At 38.8% G+C, this 19,083-nt stretch overlaps 1 protein-coding gene across 1 annotated transcript in view; it reads right to left on the reverse strand.

Moving 5' to 3' along the window:
• Positions 1 to 19,083, reverse strand: part of ELF1 (E74 like ETS transcription factor 1) — an 86,127-nt gene continuing 67,044 nt past the window's right edge. The window contains exons 5-9 of the mRNA XM_007960219.3: positions 18,763 to 18,930; positions 12,152 to 12,235; positions 11,243 to 11,435; positions 9,247 to 9,696; positions 1 to 1,958 (exon numbers count right to left, since the gene is read on the reverse strand). Of these exons, the coding sequence (XP_007958410.1) occupies positions 1,355 to 1,958; positions 9,247 to 9,696; positions 11,243 to 11,435; positions 12,152 to 12,235; positions 18,763 to 18,930 (1,499 nt within the window). The 3' untranslated portion in view covers positions 1 to 1,354. The remainder of the gene's footprint in view (positions 1,959 to 9,246; positions 9,697 to 11,242; positions 11,436 to 12,151; positions 12,236 to 18,762; positions 18,931 to 19,083) is intronic.

Here is a 19,083-nt window from a genome sequence, read left to right on the forward strand (position 1 = left end):
GAATTTTTATATGATTTATTTAATAATAAACCAATTAAAGATACAAAATTGTTTAGAGGATTCCAAAATTTAAATTTTTGTTTAAATACAAATTCACTCTGTAATATGAAAACATAACATTAGACCTCTAAACATAATGATTTCATCTACAAAAATTTCTGTTATACTAGAAAATTTGCAGAAGACAATTTTTTTGTGACATTAAATGTACATTATTTACAGTTGAAAAGTAATCTAAAAACATTTCATTTCAGAAACTTGGATATATATGTTATCTTTGTATGCAACCCCCCAAGTCCACCCCCAATAAAAAATGATCCAAAATATAAAGCAATTACGCTTTTATAACTGACTACTCAGCCAGATTAGCCCAAGGCTCAAGTTGCTTTCTTGGCCCTTAAGAAAGAGTCTTGACTCTCTCAAAATAGCAGTATTCTGTTTAGCACTTAGCAACACAAGTTTACTAATGGACCGCAAAGCACAGTGGCCTAAAGAGTTAGTAAACAAATTATTTAGGAAGAATTTATGGCAAATCTTACCCATCATAGATGAATAAACTTTGTTGGGTCACTTATTTCTCTGCAACATTTCAGCTATTCTTATATTAGGAAATAACCTGATAATGATTTAATTGACATAACTTGAAAATACAGGTATTAGAATTAAAAAGATTAGAACTAGAAGAGACAGTGGTGATCATCTAGTCTAGTCCAACACATCTCTTCCTTTTATTACATAGCGAGTTAGTGGGAGTGCCATTCTTAGGCTGATGCTTTTACACTATCCTGCTTCTGAAACAGGGTCAGCCACACCACCAGCACCTCCAATTTTTCACGTTATTTTACATATTCATAGTTCTATATTATATAGTACAGCCAACTAAAGTCAATCTAAGTGACACCATAATTTTAACAAAGCATAAAATAGGTTTTTTGCATTTGAAAGAGTCAAGACTTAACTTATACAAGTGGAATGAAAATAGTTCCTATATAAATTTCCTGTTGCCTTCTATTTAAGTTCTGTATTTACAAAAGAATCAGAAAATCTAATACAATGTAAAATTAGAAAAGAAACTTTAAAAATGCTTATGATATAGCAACTGAAAAAAAAATCTCAAAAGAATGTCTTCATAGTGTAAAATGCCTGTTCCTTCACGACTGAATTCTGAAACATTTAGATAACAAAGAGAAACAGTTGAGTTTTCCTCCCTCATCTAACAAAATCAAAATTAACCCTATCTTTAACAATTACAAAATTAGAAACCTCCTTAGACTTTATCTTAGAATCAATCAGTTTGCATATAATTGAAAATGTTCAATTAACAAACAATCATCCACAAGCTTTGGTATATTAACTAAAAAGAGTTGGGTTCCAGCAGTTCGTTTTGTTTCATAGCTACCTGAGAAGTAAATCCATTGGAACTGGACACTACCATCACGTAAGGCTGCGGCTGCTGCTCCGTTTTCTCAGTGTTCTCTTTCAAATGATCTTCAGATTCCTTTTTCTCTACTTCCTGTGTAAGAGTTTTTGTTTCTTGAGTTTTGATAACTGAAGTGATTACAGTGCCAGGTGGGTGAGCAACCAGCTGTGAACTGCGAGGAGAAAAGGTCACCACAGGTGCAGTAGCATTGAAGGATGGAGAGGAAGCCACACTGACGGTTCCATTGCAAATGGTCTGAACATTGCTAGTAAGGACCTGCTGAACCTGGGCAGGGCCCAAGACAATTGAAGGAGGAGAGCCTGCCTTTTGTGACTGTAGCATGACATTTTCTTTCAGTACTGTCATGGGCTGTGATGATGGAATGGCTTGCAAAATAAACTTCTGAGATCCAGTACCTGCCGATGGATCTGTGCTGGCTATAACTGTTGTGAGTGGCACTGTTTGGAGTGTTACTGTATGCAACTGCTGATTCCTAGGAGACACAACCACTGGAACTTGGGTTGGAGCCTGTATAGTCCTATTGAGATGATGAAATTAAAGTGAGACAATTAGCATATTCTACATCATTTAACACTTTAATACTTGAGAAGTCATTTTACAAAATACCAGTTGTGTGTTTCAAAATGCTACTTCCCATATTTTCAACACAGCATGACCAACATCATGCCAGACTTTGTATTAAACACTACATACAGAGATGCCTAACACAAAACTCTCAGGCCATTAACTATGATACCAGCTGCTGAGTGCTATGGAAGAAAGGTATGTACATAGGGTCACATGAACACAAATGAGGAGCTAATTTTGTTGGGGAAGGAGGAGGATGTTAAAATGCTTAGCAAGGGCTGGGTGTGTTGGCTCACGCCTATAATCCCAGCACTTTGGGAGGCTGAGGCCGGTGGATCACGAGGTCAGGAGCTCGAGACCATCCTGGCTACATGGTGAAACTCCATCTCTACTAAAAATACAAAAAATTAGCCAGGTGTGGTGGCGGGCGCCTGTAGTCCCAGCTACTTGAGAGGCTGAGGCAGGAGAATGGCATGAACCTGGGAAGTGGAGGTTGCAGTGAGTGGAGTTCGCGCCACTGACTCCAGCCGGGGGAACAGAGCGAGACTCTGTCTTAAAAAAAAAAAAAAAAAAAAAAAAAAACGCTTAGCAAGAAGTTTGCTTGAGCTTCTTAAAATTAGGAATTTAAAAGCAAATCTGTTTGATTCATTCCTGCTATTTTTTTTGAGATGGAGTTTCACTCTTGTTGCCCAGGCTAGAGTACAGTGGCGTGATCTTGGCTCACTGTAATCTCCAACTCCTGGGTTCAAGCCATTCTCCTGTCAGCCTCCGAGTAGCTGGGATTATAGTCATGTACTACCACGTCTGGCTAATTTTTGTATTTTTAATTGAGACCGGGTTTTCTGTGTTGGTCAGGCTGGTCTCAAAGTCCTGACCTCAGGTGACCCGCCCGCCTTGGCCTCCCAAAGTGCTGGGCTTATAGGCATGAGCCACTGAGCCCGGCCTGCTATTTTAATACTTGAGAGATAATGTTATCAACATGCTCATCCACAATAATTACGAAAATTCATATAATCGTACTCAACCTGTTTTTATATATAAAGGGGGAAGTGCTTAATTAACCTAAACAAAAAACCTACCTCAGTCTTAACCATATGACAGAATTCTTAGAATTTTAATAGCTCACATTTCATGTCATATATAGATGAAACAAGCCATGATTATAATTAACCTGTCAGGGCTCTTGGACTGGCAGAGAAAATATGGCTAAGCTTTGGAAAAATACATAGAAGCATGTTTTAGCAGTTTTCCACGTTCAAATTTTCACAAATTTTGGTTATAACGCTACAGTTTAACATAAAATCCTTTAATGAAAAATCCAGTTTGTGTAGGTTGTTAATCCCATTCATTGAAGAGAAAGTTACATAAATGATATTATGAGCCAATCTAATTTAAAAAGTTCACCGCTCTAAAATTTATAGTTATGGTTAATATTAATATAGTATAAAACAAATGTTGTCGAAAAATCTCAGCATCTGGATGTCAACTGTTTCTCTGAATTCTGCAAAGTTATTTAATGAAAGATACTTGCTATTTCAAACAACTAACAGCTAGATTAGTCTCCATAAACCAAGCGTTACATATTACCACTAGATTATTAAAGCTACATTTTGAAAGTTAGTTATGCAGTCTGTTTCCCACATATGAGAAATAAAATAGTGGAGGAGAAAAACAAATTGGCTTGGTGGAAAGATGAAACAAAGACCCAGAGCAATTCAGCACAGGTTCAAAAGAAGTGGGAATCAAGGCACAGGATGACTAGAGTTGCCCATTCACACAGGATACGGATTACCAAACTTAGATGGCCACCCAAGCTCTCTTGCCCATTTGATTCAGGGAAATCTGGGGTGAGATGGGAGTCTGGGTATAGTACCTGACGCTATAGCCAGATACCGTTTTTTGTTTGTTTGTTTGTTTTTGAGATGGAGTCTCACTCTGTCACCCAGGCTAGAGTGCAATGGTGCGATCTCAGCTCACTGCAACCTCCACCTCCCAGGTTCAAGCAATTCTCTGCCTCAGCCTCCCGAGTAGCTGGGATTACAGGCACCCGCCACCACGCCCAGCTAATTTTTTTGTATTTTTAGTAGGGACAGGGTTTCACCACATTGGCCAGGCTGGTCTTGAATTCCTGACCTCATGATCCACCCACCTCGGCCTCCCAAAGTGCTGGGATTCTGGGTGTGAGCCACCATGCCGAGCCCAGATACCATTTTAAATAAAAAAGTCCCAAGGGCTTCCCATGACAAGAGTTTACATAACGTACGCATAGATATTTGGTATATATAGCACACAGATTACATCAATATGCATAACCTTATAATATGTATAACCTTGTCACCCTACAAATGTTATTATCCTCATCTTACGTATGAAAACACTGATGCACAAACAGGTTGTAACAGCTTGAATAAGGTGACCAATCAGAGAAGAAGAGAGGCCATCTGACTGCAGAGCCGATGTGCCGCCTAACCATTACAACAGACTGCCGCCACTTAAGTCCTGAGCAACTTCATCTTTAGTAAGTACTAAAGATGAGTATTTACTATTCTATCCTTAAACAACAGGCAGTTACAACTCTTCAATATACGCCTCTCTCATTCTTCTTTCCTTCTCTAAGGTATGACACAAGCAATAATGTACTTGGAAATTTTCCATATTGCTAATCAGGGCTACCACTAGGACTTCAATGCTTCTGTTTAAATTAGAAAAAGATGTCATTTTCTTGGCCGGGCGTGGTGGCTCACGCCTGTAATTCCAGCACTTTGGGAGTCCAAGGTGGGTGGAACACGAGGTCCGGAGTTCAAGAACAGCCTGGCTAACATGATGAAACCCCATCTCTACTAAAAATACAAACATTAGCTGGGCATGGTGGCGCGTGCCTATAATCCCAGCTACTCGGGAGGCTGAAGCAGGAGTATTGCTTGAACCGGGAGCTGGGAGGCGAAGGTGGCAGTGAGCGAGATCGCGCCACTGCACTCCAGCCTGGGTTACACAGCAAGACTCAGTCTCAAAAAAAAAAAAGTCCTTTTCTTTTAGACATCTGACTGCCATCCGTCACAAAATACATATACTTATCTATACTATCTACAATGCAAATACATTGGCTTATTGGAACAAATTCTAAAACAATTTTCAATAATACAAATTCAGAGATTAAATAAAATAATATGAAGTATTTGCTAACCACAGAATTTTAAAATTACTTTTCTCTTAGTTAATGATTAAACTGTCTGGTTATATTATGTAATACAGATTCTATTATAGCTGACTACTTTTAAAAAATCTCCTAAGCTGCTTGTAAACAACTGGGAAAATATTGGTAATTTACAATTTACCAAAATTTCTGAAACTAACACAGACCATATAACATTTAGCTTTTGTTGAGGATCTACTCAGGTGTCAGGTGTTGTTTAACTGCCACAGCCACACGGAAGGTTCAATATTATCATCTGTGCTTTATAGATAAGGAAACAGACTCAAAATAATTAACATGATTCAATTTCACATCTAATAACTGGCAAAGCCGAAGAGCTGAAAAGATTTTTTTTTTTTTTTTTTGAAACGGAGTCTCACCCCGTCACTTGGGCTGGAGTGCAGGGCACAATCTCAGCTCATTGCAACCTCCGCTTCCCAGGTTCAAGTGATTCTCCTGCCTCAGCCTCCCGAGTAGCTGGGATTACAGGCACCCGCCACTACACCTAGCTAATTTTTTGTATTTTTAGTAGAGACAGGTTTTCACCATGTTGGCCAGGTTGGTCTCGAACTCCTAACCTCGTGATTCGCCCGCCTCGGCCTCCCAAAGTGCTGGGATTACAGGCATGAGCCACCGCACTCAGCTTCTATATGCTTTTAAGAGAACCTACACATTATACATTTTCACAGGATTATTTGTTTATTTACTTATTTGAGACGGAGTCTCACTCTGTTGCCCAGGCTGAAGTGCAGTGATGCCATCTTGGCTCACTGCAACCTCTGCCTCCTGGGTTCAAGTTATTCTCCTGCCTCAGCCTCCTGAGTAGCTGGGATTACAGGTGCCTGCCACCACGCCCAGCTAATTTTTGTATTTTTTTTTTTTTTTTTTTTTTTGAGACGGAGTCTCACTGTGTCACCCAGGCTGGAGTGCAGTGGCCAGATCTCAGCTCACTGCAAGCTCCGCCTCCCGGGTTTACGCCATTCTCCGGCCTCAGCCTCCAAGTAGCTGGGACTACAGGCGCCCGCCACCTCACCCGGCTAGTTTTTTGTATTTTTTTAGTAGAGACGGGGTTTCACCATGTTAGCCAGGATGGTCTCGATCTCCTGACCTCGTGATCCACCCGCCTCGGCCTCCCAAAGTGCTGGGATTACAGGCTTGAGCCACCGCGCCCGGCCTAATTTTTGTATTTTTAGTAGAGACGGGGTTTTGCCATATTGACCAGGCTGGTCTCAAACTCCCAACCTCAGGTGATCCACCCGCCTCAGCCTCCCAAAGTGTTGGGATTACAGGTGTGAGGCACTGCACCTGGCCAGGATAATTTATTTAAAAGATCCTAAGAAAAATTATTAATGCTTGGATAAATAAAAGTTATGCTAGGTAAAATGGCCTCCCATGTTTACCAAGGGGCAATTTTTCAGAAAATAGTTTACCAGCGGTTTTTCTGTTGTTGTTTCTTTGACTACCATGAAGCCAGAATCAAACTGGCTTCTTTTTGTAAATTTGTAAAAACTGAGCATATATACTGTACACCAATTAAGAAAAGCTTAATTGAATCAACATAGATGCATGCAATCACATGAAATAAAAATAAATGAGTGAAGGACAAAATTAAGATGTTGCTGCTTTACTGTAAATAACTGACAATTCCTGTGATTTATGTAAATCAGTAGGCAGTGTAGCAAGTCATTAACTTCACTGCTTGCAGCTAAACAACTGGCATTAAAATGCTATCTCTACCATCTACTAGATGTGACCAAGTTCCCTGGTCTCTCCTTGCTTCAGTTTCCACAACTATAAAACGGGGATATTATCTATTCTTCATTGAGCTATGAGGATTCTATACCTCACTATACATAAAGTGTATGAAATACAAAGATTGCTCTGTAAGTGTCAGCTCTTGTTGTTGTATTAATAATTTATCTAATTATATATATAATCATATATATTCCATCTTCTCTCAACCACAGGGAAAAAAGTTAAAAGCCTCTGATTTTATTAATAAGTCATCAAAAATCAAGAAAGATATAGCAAAGAGAAAAAAGAGTATAAATAAACAGAAAACAAATAATGCAAAATGCTATCAATTTGTGAATTTAGGTGGATAGTAAATACGTGTTCATAGTACTAGCTGAATTTTTCCATACTTTGAAATTTTTCATAGTAAAAGGTTGGGTAATTACAAAAATGCAAACAAAAAATATAAGAAATAACAAAACCAGAACTTGTCCTAATAAAAAACCATTCTAAGCCAGGTGCAGTGGCTCACACTTATAATCCCAGCACTTCAGGAGGCCGAGGTGGTAGGATTGCTTGGTTGGTCTTGGTTCAAGACCAACTTGGGCAACAAAGTAAAACCCGATTTCTACAAAAAATTAAAAAATTAGCTGGACATGCCTGTAGTCCCAGTTATAAGGAAGGCTGAGGTGGGAGGATTGCTTGAGTCCTGGCGGTAGGACGCAGTGAGCTACAATGGTATCATTACACTCCAGCCTAGGCAACAAAGCTAGCTAGACTTTGTCTCAAAAACAAAACAACAACAAAACAAAACAAAAACCTACTCTACAATATCTACAATTTAGTATCTTTCAAAGGAAGAGTTTTTGTTTTGGTTTTATTCTCATGGTCTGAAAAGAATATTTTGAATACAGGTGCTAAAAAATTCCATGGAATCAGCTGTGGCCATTATAGGTCTCCTATCAACACAAATACAAACAACAAACAGCCTAGCAACCAATGGGAGGAACCACACACTCCCAACTAGACACCCAGTCATCACATGTAACCCACGGGGCCTAAGGAAATATAAAACATTAAGGGAAGAATACAGACAGTAAGAGTTAAATAAGCACCCACTAAGCATTCCAAATCTGAAAATCTGAAATCCAAAACGTTCCAAAATATGAAACTTTTTGAGTGCCAATATGACGCTCAAAGGAAATGCTCACTGGAGCATTTTGGATCTCAGATTTTTGGATTTGGGATGATTTGCTGGGTAAGTATAATGCAACGATTTAAAATCTGAAACAGTTCAAAATCCAAAATATTCCTGGTCCCAGGCATTTTGGATAAGAGTACTCAAGATATACTCCTTTAAAAACAGTTAAAGATGTAGCAGCCAATTAAAAATTTAAAGGTCATCTTTGCACTCCTCGCAAATCAACTGAAGATTTAAGAGAATATTTTCACAAGGTCAAACATTTTAAATTGCTATACAAAGAAGACTGAATCATCGAAGTCTGCCTTGATTCTAGGTAATGTTACCTTACTTCAAGATCAATTGAGCAAAACCTCCACATTTATATTCTGGAATAGAAAAATGTAAGACTGAAGTTTGCTAATAAAAGTAATCAAATAATAATTTGTATTGGCTTTGAAAGGGCTGCTAGATTTTATTATAATTCATGTTCTAGAAATTCATGACAGTATAAACAGAAAAATGCTAGAAACATCCATATAATTTTCTGCCTTCCTCCCATACCCCCATTCTAAATCAGCTGAAACTAGTCCCAAACAAAACAAACCCTACTTTCTGACTTCTGCCACTCTAAAAGCCTAAAAAAGAGGATCTTAGATTCTTGGCCTCCCCTCCTATTTGAACTTTAGAATTGTTCCAAGATAGGATCTTCCAAGGAACAACATTTATTGCTTGGAACTCCATGCACACTCAATGTCCTAATATGTCAATTCACGTTGAATTTTTGAAGCTTCTGACTTGGCCTGAATAAAGATTTGAAACCATTCCCTGGATTTTCTCACATCTAGATAACTTCTTATATGGATCAATCCAGTTATACAAAGGTATAGCGAACTATACTTAAACTGACAGAATAATGTCAATAATGTCAAAATGTAAATAAAGGGACCAGTGGCATAATTAGAGGACTGATGTAATATATACTGCTCCCGAAAAATCTGGTAACCAAGAGTTCTAGCTTGAAATCTATATACTTTTATTTTCATTTCTGAATCCTGACCCGCTTAACAAATAATGTCTCTGGTCAGAAACATATTGAAGTGATAAGCATCAGTGGTTTGGTTTTCTCACCTAATACTCTGAACAGAAGAATTTAACGTTTCATCCTGCATGGTACTGGTTCTAGCTGCTTCTCCCTCTGGGACAGCCTGTACTGGCTGTACTACATGAACAGTCCGGAAGAGCTGGGTAGGATATGGAGACTGCGTGGGCTGCACTGTCCTCAAAACTTCCGATGGCTGTGCAACTTCCACAGGATCTTTGGGTTTTGCAGCTTTAGAATTCCCTGGTTTTAGAACTGTAGTGGCTCCTCCTTTTACCCCTGGACTTGAAGAGACTCTCGACCGGCTGGCTTGATTCCTATTTGAAGTGGCTGATGAAGATAGTGATGGATCTGAAGACTCTATGCTGGAACTTGGATCCTCATCATTTATATATATAAGATCTTTTGGCATTTCTTTAAACTGATACACCAGGCGCTGACCTTCCACTTTTGCCAGAATACCCCTTTGGTAATAGTACCTATTCAAAGCAGACAATTTCATCAATATTTTATTCAATCAAACATCAATTAAAATATTCAACAAAATCAAATTTCCCTAATCATAAACAAAACTTTAAAGTTGGAATCAAACTAATGAGAAAAGAATTTCTAAATAAAGGGCAGTTATTTCATATAAGATAAACATACAATTATGCACAGATAGAGATAAGTTCTTATTACCAACTAAATCTAAAACTAATGCTGATTGGGGGACTGTTGATAGAGTATGTGAAATCTTCTGGTCTTTCATTTTTCTTCCTCTATCTTTTTGCTAATTTATTTACTTATTTATTTAGAGACAGAGTCTTGCTCTGTTGCCCAGGCTGGAGTGCAGTGGCATGATCACAGCTCACTGCAGCCTTGAACTCCTGGCCTTAAGCAATCTTCCCACCTCAGCCTCCCAAGTAGCTGGGACCACAGGCGCATGCTACCACACTCGGCTAATTTTTGCATTTGCAGGGACTGGGTTTTGCCATGTTGCCCAGGCTGGTCTGGAACTCCCAGGCTAAAACGATGCTTCTTTCTCGGCCTCCCAAAATGCTGGGATTATAGAAGCGAGCCACCACACTCGGCCCCTTTCTGACAGCTTGCCAGGATCATCAAAACTACGAAAAGCCTCAATAAATTGTTTCTCCTCCACAGCTTTCTAGAAATGTTCCTACTAGGCAAACTGTATCAGTTTAAATTTGATTCAGTAAATGTAATTGACTTTTGTGTATAAAACTTAATGATATGCAATAGAAGTGATCCAAATTTTTGTCATCTATTTTAATAAAATCCAGAACCTAAAAAATGTATGTTAAAAAATCCAAAAACTGTAATTAAAGAATTCTAGTTTAAGATTGCCAAATTTAATATCTATATCTATCCCCTAAGTCATTCAGATCGTTCTTATTTCCAATAAATCTCTCTCAAATACATGCATATCTTGAAAAATAAATGACAGAGTCACCAAAAAATGAACTAAAAGTGAGCTTAAGAATAAAATGTTACTCTTGTTCAAAGTTCTCATGATGTCTAGTAGTACTCTTGAAGCACTAATTTATTCTACCATAATAACTAACATATCATACCTGCAATTCATGTTTGAGAATGCACCCTCTTTTTTTTTGAGACAGGGTGTCACTCCGGTTGCCCAAGCTGGAGTTCACTGGTGCAATCTCGATCACTGCAGCCTCAACCTCCGGGGCTCAGGTGATTCTCCCACCTCAGCCTGCCGAATAGCTGGGACCACAGGTGCACACCACCATGTCTGGCTAATTTTTTGTAATTTTAGTAGAGACAGGGTTTTGCCACATTGCCCAGGCTGGTCTTAAACTCCTGGACTCAAGCAATCCACCAGCCTCAGCCTCCCAAAGTATAGGGATTACAGGCATGAGCCACCATACCCGACTGAAAATGTACCCTCTTATTACGTACGTGCATTACCACTATTGGTGCTCTGCTGAATTTAAGCTTAATATTTTTTTTTAGGATTCAGGAAATGATATTCTTAACACAATAAAATACCAAAACTTTGCATACCTGAGTGCTCTTCCCATGGTCTCATAATTCATGTCAGGTTTGTTTTTGTGCTTCCCCCACAACCTGGACACTGCTTTAGAATCCACCAGTTTAAAAATGCCTTTCTCTCGCTGGGTCCACTTGATGTATTTAGGACAAGTAGCCTTGTCCTGGAGCAGTGCCAGTAAAAACTCCCAAAGATAAATTGTGTTTCCTGAAACAAAAACAATTTCTTTCTAAATGACCAAAATTTCATTTAAAAGAACATCATAAAAGACAACTAAAAGTCTTAGAAGTACCATTCATATTTATACAAAAACATTACATAATTCAGTTAGTATTGGTGACATAATTTAGTTAGTATGGGTGATATAATGGTTATACTTTTCAGCATCTAATAAAGATCTTTTTATTAGTCCCATATAAAATATGTGAACAAAGCAATCTTGTCATAAGATTTGTGATGAATTAGGAGAAAGTACTTTGAGATAATTTTTTTCTGTCTCTTTGTGAACTCTCTCCTTTCAACAGTTGTTCTCTTTAGATTAGAGCCAGCAGGTCAGCCATAACAGTTTTCTCCAAATTTGGGCAACAGTTATAAAAATGCTTGAATTTCAAGACAACATGCTAAAGGGCCTATGAACTGAAAATCTAACCTGGTTAAATTCTTCCAAGAGTCTCATTATTACATGAAAAGAATAGATTATTTGGACAGGTAAGTGAAAATCACTCAAATGAGTTTCTTGGTCTACTTTATTATCAGTTTTCCTTTAAGAATTTGGCAAATGTATCTAATACGCATGTGGCAGCAATAAGATCCATTGCAGTATATCAAGAGAGCTGGTGGTTTCTAGTTGTGACAGGCAGGCGCTATAAAGCAATCTGAGTGTTACTTGACCTATAAGCATTACACGGAAATTACAGTAGTACCCTTTCCATCTTTGTTTTTCTTCTTTACAGATATGTTTGGCGTAGTGGCTGGGGAATCTGGTCGTGGTGGTTTCGTTTTTCTCCCTGAAATAAAAACAGCTCTGCATAAATATTTGCCTTCAAAAGTGACAAAAAATGGACAATTCAGCTATTTGGTCAAGTGCCAAATGTTTTTATGCATGGGTCACATATACTGGTCTCTTAAAATGCTGTTTGCTAAAAGGAAAACAACTTTAATAAAACTTGGACATTAATGCAGGTTAAACCATAAACACACTTATGTAAGAAATGATACTTCTGACACCTCAGTTTATATCTGTAAAAATGAAGTTAATTTAAAATACTATAGCTTGCCTTTGAAGTACCCATACTGGTAGCACTTTCTTAAACTTTTGGAGAATGCTTTTGACATTGGTAGAACATGGGCTCCAAAAATAAGCCACATAGCTCTGTCTGTCTATTGATTTTACCAGCTTTTTAAGGTAGGAGAAGTGGATTTTTAGCTTTTTTCTCTATTAAATAATTTCTGTATACAGTTAGTTCTTAAGTATAAGAAACTTCCCAAACTCTAGAAATACAGAAAATGTGAGGCAAAATTTTGGTGAACCACATAGTTAAATACTATCCTTCTGTGTATTTCTAAAAACATCTCGTTTTTCTGTACCTTTCAATTCACAACAAACTTAATAGTTATCTTACCTGCCATCAATGTCTAAATAAGTCCATCCCAATAGTCTCAGAGTGGGGTCGATAAACTATTCTAAAGCCCTATTTGTGATCTTCTTTTGCCAAGTATCTAGAACCACGGCCTAGTAGCACCACTGCCTTGTATTTAGGTTTAGATCATGATCATGGTGTCTGAACATACTACCAATCTATAGGTGAGAAACAATGAAGAGTTACTACCTCCTACCCTTGAGGCTGCCACTCTGGTTTGGATTACTGTGGTGAATTCTAAGTAAATATAATATAGGGCAGGACAATAACTTAGAAAAGCAGAATTTTACAGCTAAAAAAAAAAAAATCACAAGGCCAGTGACAATCTATCCCCAGAAACGGAATAGGAAAACGCTTCTGAAGTCATTTGGGTGAATGAGAGGAAGGAAGGAAAGTGTCAAAAAGCCCACTCTTCAGTCTCTAAGATTGCCAAATGTATGCTAGTCAGCCAGGTATCCCGACTTTCATCACTGCAGACGTCTGCAGAGAACCCTTCAGGAGACAGATTCTTCTGGCTGTGTTCATGATAACAAGTATTAGAAGCCAAGACTTCAGTAACTCCCACCTTATTTTATGCTATTAATATATACCAGCTTAAAAAAAAAAGATATCGTCTTTATTTCCACTACTTTCCTCCACTAGCTTTAGTCACAACAGATGCTGCCAGTAAAAACTCCCAACCCAGTATCCATCCTCTCCAACATCTTCCTAATCATTCAAGGTGGCAATGTACAAAGCTTCAGACGAATTATAGCTTGGTTACAGAATTTTTGGTTGACAGTGATTTCTTCTCAGCTCTTTGAAAATGTCTAATTCTTCCAGTCTCTCCTGGGAGCTTCTAAACTGCCAATCTAAAAAAAAAAAAAAATCAGTCCTCTTGAAGTAATGTAGTTTCTCCCTGGTTTGCTTCTTTTTTTGTTTGGAGCAGGGAGAACTTGAAGAGAGGTCTTTGGTGTTCTGCATTTTTACCAACAAAGTAGATTTATTGTAGCTGACCCACTCAGGATTTACAATGCTGAGGATTCATGTGATTCTGGAAAATTCTTAGTCACTATCTCTCGAATATTGTCTCTTCCTCACTTTTCATATTCTCTGTTTCTGGAACTTTGATTAAACATGTAGACCTTTTCATTTAGTTCTCCATGTCTGTAACTCTTCCATATTTTTTAATTCACACCAAATCTATTGGAGTTTGCCAATTCTTTCTTAAGCAGTGACCAGTCTATGTTTTAATCCACATATTATGTTTTCAATTTCATTTCATTTTTTTGTTTTCGAGACAGAGTCTCAGTCTGTCGCCCAGGCTGGAATGCAGTGGTGCGATCTTGGCTCACTGCAATCTCCGCCTCCTGGGTTCAAGCGATTCTCACGCCTCAGCCTCCCAAGTAGCTGGGATTACAGGCATGTACCACCATGCCTGGCTAACTTTTTTTCGTATTTTTAGTAGAGATTGGGTTTCACCATGTTGCTCTCGAATTCCAGACCTCAGGTCGTCTGCCCACCTCAGACGCCCAAAGTGCTAGGAATATAGGCATGAGCCACTGAGCATGGCCCAATTTCATTTCTTATTTCTATAAATTCCATTTGGTTCTTTATCATACCAATAGTTTTTCAACAGTAAGTAGAATATTAGTCTTTTATTTTTTAAGCAGCTTTGTTGAAGTATAACTGACTTATAATAAACTACATATGTTTGGTGTTTATAATTTGACAAGTTGTGACTATGTATACTAAAACCACCACTACATTCAAAACAATGAATATATTCATCACCCCAAAAGTACTTTGTCCCCTTTTGCAATCCTTACATCTTGCCTTTCCTCACCCTGCCCAATCCACAGGCAACCACTCATCTGTTTCCTGTCATTATAGATTAGTTTGTAGTTTCTAGAGCTTTATATAAATATAAAACTGACCCTCAAACAAAACACAGCTTTGAACTGCACAGGCCCACTTATATAGTGATCTTTTTTCAAAAAAAGTTACATCAAGTGTGCCTGTGTCTCCTGCCTCCCCTTCCACTTGCGCTACTCCTGAGACAGCAAAACCAAACCCTTTTCTTCCTCCTCCCTCCTCAGCCTAGCCAACATAAACACAACAAGCATGAAGACCTTTGGCCAGGCAGGGTGGCTCACACCTGTAATCCCAGCATTGTGGAAGGCCAAATCAGGAGGAATGCTTGAGCCTAGAAGTTTAAGACCAAGCTAGGCAACACAGCGAGACCCACCTCTACAAAACTAAAAATAAGAAGTTAGCTGGGTGTGGTGGGGCTCGCCTGTAGTCTCAGCTATTCGGGAGGCTGAGGTGGGAGGATCGCTTGTGCCCAGGAGTTCCAAGTTGCACTGAGCTATGATCTTGCCATTGCACTCCAGCCTGGGTGACAGAGAAAGACCCTGTCTCAAAAAAAAAAAAAAAAAGACCTTTATTGATCCACATCTGCTTAATAAATAGTAAATATATTTTCTCTTCTTAATGATTTTCTTTCTTTCTTTTTTTTTTTGAGACTGAGTTTCACTCTTGTTACCCAGGCTGGAGTGCAATGGTGCGATCTTGGCTCACCACAACCTCCGTCTCCCAGGTTCAAGCAATTCTCCTGCCTCAGCCTCCCGAGTAGTTGGGATTACAGGCATGTGCTACCAGTCCTGGCTAATTTTGTATTTTTAGTAAAGACGGGGTTTCTGCATGTTGGTCAGGCTGGTCTCGAACTCCCAACCTCAAGTGATCCGCCCACCTTGGCCTCCCAAAGTGCTGGGATTATAGGCATGAGCCACCACACCCGGCCTATGATTTTCTTAATATTACATTTTCTCTTCCCTAACTTACTTTATTGTAAGAATACAGTATTTAATACATATAACATACAAAATATGTGTTAACTGACTGTATGTTACCAATAAGGCTTCCAGTTTCCAGTCAACAGTTGGTTATTAGTAGTTAACTTTTTGGGGAGTCAAAAGTTTTACATGGATTTTTGGCTGCAGAGGTTGACACCCCTAACCCCCACATTGTTTGGGGGTAAACTGTAGAAGCATATTTTTTCTTCTGGTTTCCTTCTCCTAGCACAATTATTTTGAGAGATTCATCCATTTTTGTTGAATGTACCAATTGTATATTGTTTTATTGTTGAGTGGTATTTTTATTGTGTTGATGAAAGTGCCACTGCACTCCAGTCTGGGTGAGAGAACGAGACACCATCTCAAAAAAAAAAAAAAAAAAAAAAAAAAGATACACAAATGTTCTTAGCAGCATTATTTGTAGCTGCCCCAAATTGGAAATAACCCAAATCCCAATAACTGCTGATTGGGTAAACAAACACTACATATTTAAGAAAAATTTGTATATAAATGGCCGGGCGTGGTGGCTCATCCATGTAATCCCAGCACTTGGGAGGTCGAGGCAGTGGATCACTTGAGGTCAGGAGTTCAAGACCATGCTGGCCAACATGGTGAAACCTCGTCTCTACTAAAAATACAAAAATTAACCAGGTGTGGTGGCGCATGCCTTTAATCCCAGCTACCTGGGAGGCAGAGACAGGAGAATCACCTGAACCCAAGAGGTGGAAGATGCAGTGAGTTGAGATCAGCCATTTATGTACAAATTTTTCTATAAACACCGTGAATCCTGGGCCTGTCTTAACCTAGGTTTACAACTAGATTTTAAATTACCACTAACATTAGGAATTGCCAGCCATGCAATTAACAAAGACGTAGCCCCAGGGCTATAACAACCATGGGGCACCAGGCAGAAGCTCTTACAGAATTGCTCAGGTGGGTTATACATTCAACCCAGGCCATACAGGATTTCCTCAGATAAAGCCCTGTTGAAGGAGAACTCACATTTTGGTATCACAGAATACATGAGGAAGACACTTTCTGAGTGAGAAGCAGCAGACATAGGAACCCCAGGATTAGTTCTCTAAGAATCACACATAATAGAATCATTAAATAGAAACTTTACATAGTATGATTAGAGTTTTTAAAGCAAAAGAAAAAAAAACAGTGTCAAAGAATAAGGCTATTAAAAAAGACTAGGTGGGAACTTCCTCTTCTAGTCAAGATAGAATAACACAACATGGATTTATCTTCCCACCTGAAACATTAAAAACACAGAAAAAATGTATGAAACAATGGTACAGAAGAAATTGGACATCGGTCAACAAAAGTCAGTGATCCCCAAGAGACAGGAAATAAATGAGGCAAGTCCTATGATTGCCCCACCTTAATACATGAAGAAAAAATTTTTTGGAAAGTAATGTTTCTGAAAAATATTTAATGTACACTTAACATGTGATCCAGCCATTCCACTACTAAGTATTTATCCAAAAGAAATTAAACCAGAATTTCTCTACTCAGAGGTCTGGCTGAATGGGACCCAAGCTTCCTTGACATCTGTCTGCGCCAATGGGTGGATTTTTTTCCCCCAAGGGGGTATATCCCTTCAAGGGTCCCAGTTGCATGCGGAGATCTCTGTCCAATACCCCATCTTGCATAGTCCAACATAGAAACCTAAGCTTCTGCCTCAACATAAGCAATAAAACCAAAACCCCTTGGCATATCCTTCTCAGCCCTTCTGAGCTGCTGCAGTGTCGGCTCCTGTTAACTATTTTTATTTTCCTCTTCATTTTCGGCTCTTGGAATTTCCCTGACTTTCACATGAACTTAGGTTACTGGGTGGGTGGTGATGCTATTAATCAAGACATTATACTCAAAATACTAAGCAAGCATGAATAGAATCAGAAGGCAATAAAATGGAAAAGGTGTCAGACTTTAGAATGCAAGTGTGGTCCTAATTGGCAAAAAATTAAAAATTCCCATTCAACACATCCTAACATACTCCTCTTCAGTTACTTACCTGCTGATTTCCAACCCATTGTATTTTTTCCAACTACAGTCTTATACTGGAATCACCGGTACAGAGCGGAGGCTTTCAAACAATAACCCCTGGGAAGAAAGCTGACTAGCTCTTACCCAAGGATGAAAGGGTTTAGATAGAAATCTGAGGCTTTAAAAAGTTGGAAAATCCCTTTTCTGTAAGATAGACCAAACATTTTTAAAGTATAAAATAATTTAATTATTATAATTTTTTTTTGAGATGGAGTTTCCCTCTTGTTGCTCAGGCTAGAGTTCAATGGTGTGGTCTCAGCTCACTGCAACCTCCACCTCCTGGGTTCAAGTGATTCTCTTGCCTCAGCTTCCCAAGTAGCTGGGATTACAGGTACCAGCCATCATGCCTGGCTAATTTTTGTATTTTTAGTACAGACGGGATTTCACCGTATTGGCCAGGCTGGTCTCAAACTCCTGACCTCAGGTTATCCGCCTACCTCTGCCTCCCAAAGTGCTGGGATTAAAGGCGTGAGCCACTGTACCTGGCCCAATAATTTAATTTTTTTTAAAAGAAATGACTGTACTATGAAGGAATACCTCTTTTTCTTATTTATTTTTTATTTTATTTTATTCTATTTCTTAGAGATAGGTTCTCACTCTGTTGCCCAGGCTGGAGTGCAGTGGCATGATCTTAGCTCTCTGAAACCTGTAACTCCTGAGCTCAAGGGATCCTCCACCTTGGCCTCCCAAGTATCTAGGACTACAGGTGCCCACCATGCCTGGCTAATTCTTAAAATTTTTTGTAGAGGTGAGGTCTTGCTTTGTTGCCCAGGCTGGTCTCAAACTCCTGGCCTCAAGCAATCTTCTTGCCTCAGCCTCCTAAAGTGCTGGGATTACAGGCATGAATCTCCGTGCCTGGCCAAGAAATACCTCGTATTTCCATTTTGTGGCTTCAATATTTTTCTTACATAAGTTTTAACTGCTGTAGGGAAGAACTACATAGAATAAAAACGATCTCTAGATTTTACATCAAGACTTGACTGTGTGCCCTAAATGAAGTAACCCACCTACCTTTTTTCCTCTTAGGCTGTTCTGGTGACGAGGCTCCCGGTGAGTCTGCGTATTTTTCTTGCACCTGCTGTGTTTCCATCACTTCAGGGATCCCATCTAATGTGACGGATACATGGGTGACTGGGGCAACAACCATGTCATCTTCAGGTGAACTGAATATATTATTATCTAATGAAAATAAAATCAACTAATTATAGTCCACTGTGTATTATAAGTAAAAAAAGATTGACAAAATTTCTTGTTTTTATTATGACTAGAAGATTAAAGTAGAAATAAAATCTTGAAATCTATTCCTGCTTTTAATTTCCTCTTCCCTAAATC

This window comes from Chlorocebus sabaeus, chromosome 3 (genome assembly GCF_047675955.1).
Source record: "Chlorocebus sabaeus isolate Y175 chromosome 3, mChlSab1.0.hap1, whole genome shotgun sequence".
Classification (NCBI taxonomy): domain Eukaryota; kingdom Metazoa; phylum Chordata; class Mammalia; order Primates; family Cercopithecidae; genus Chlorocebus; species Chlorocebus sabaeus.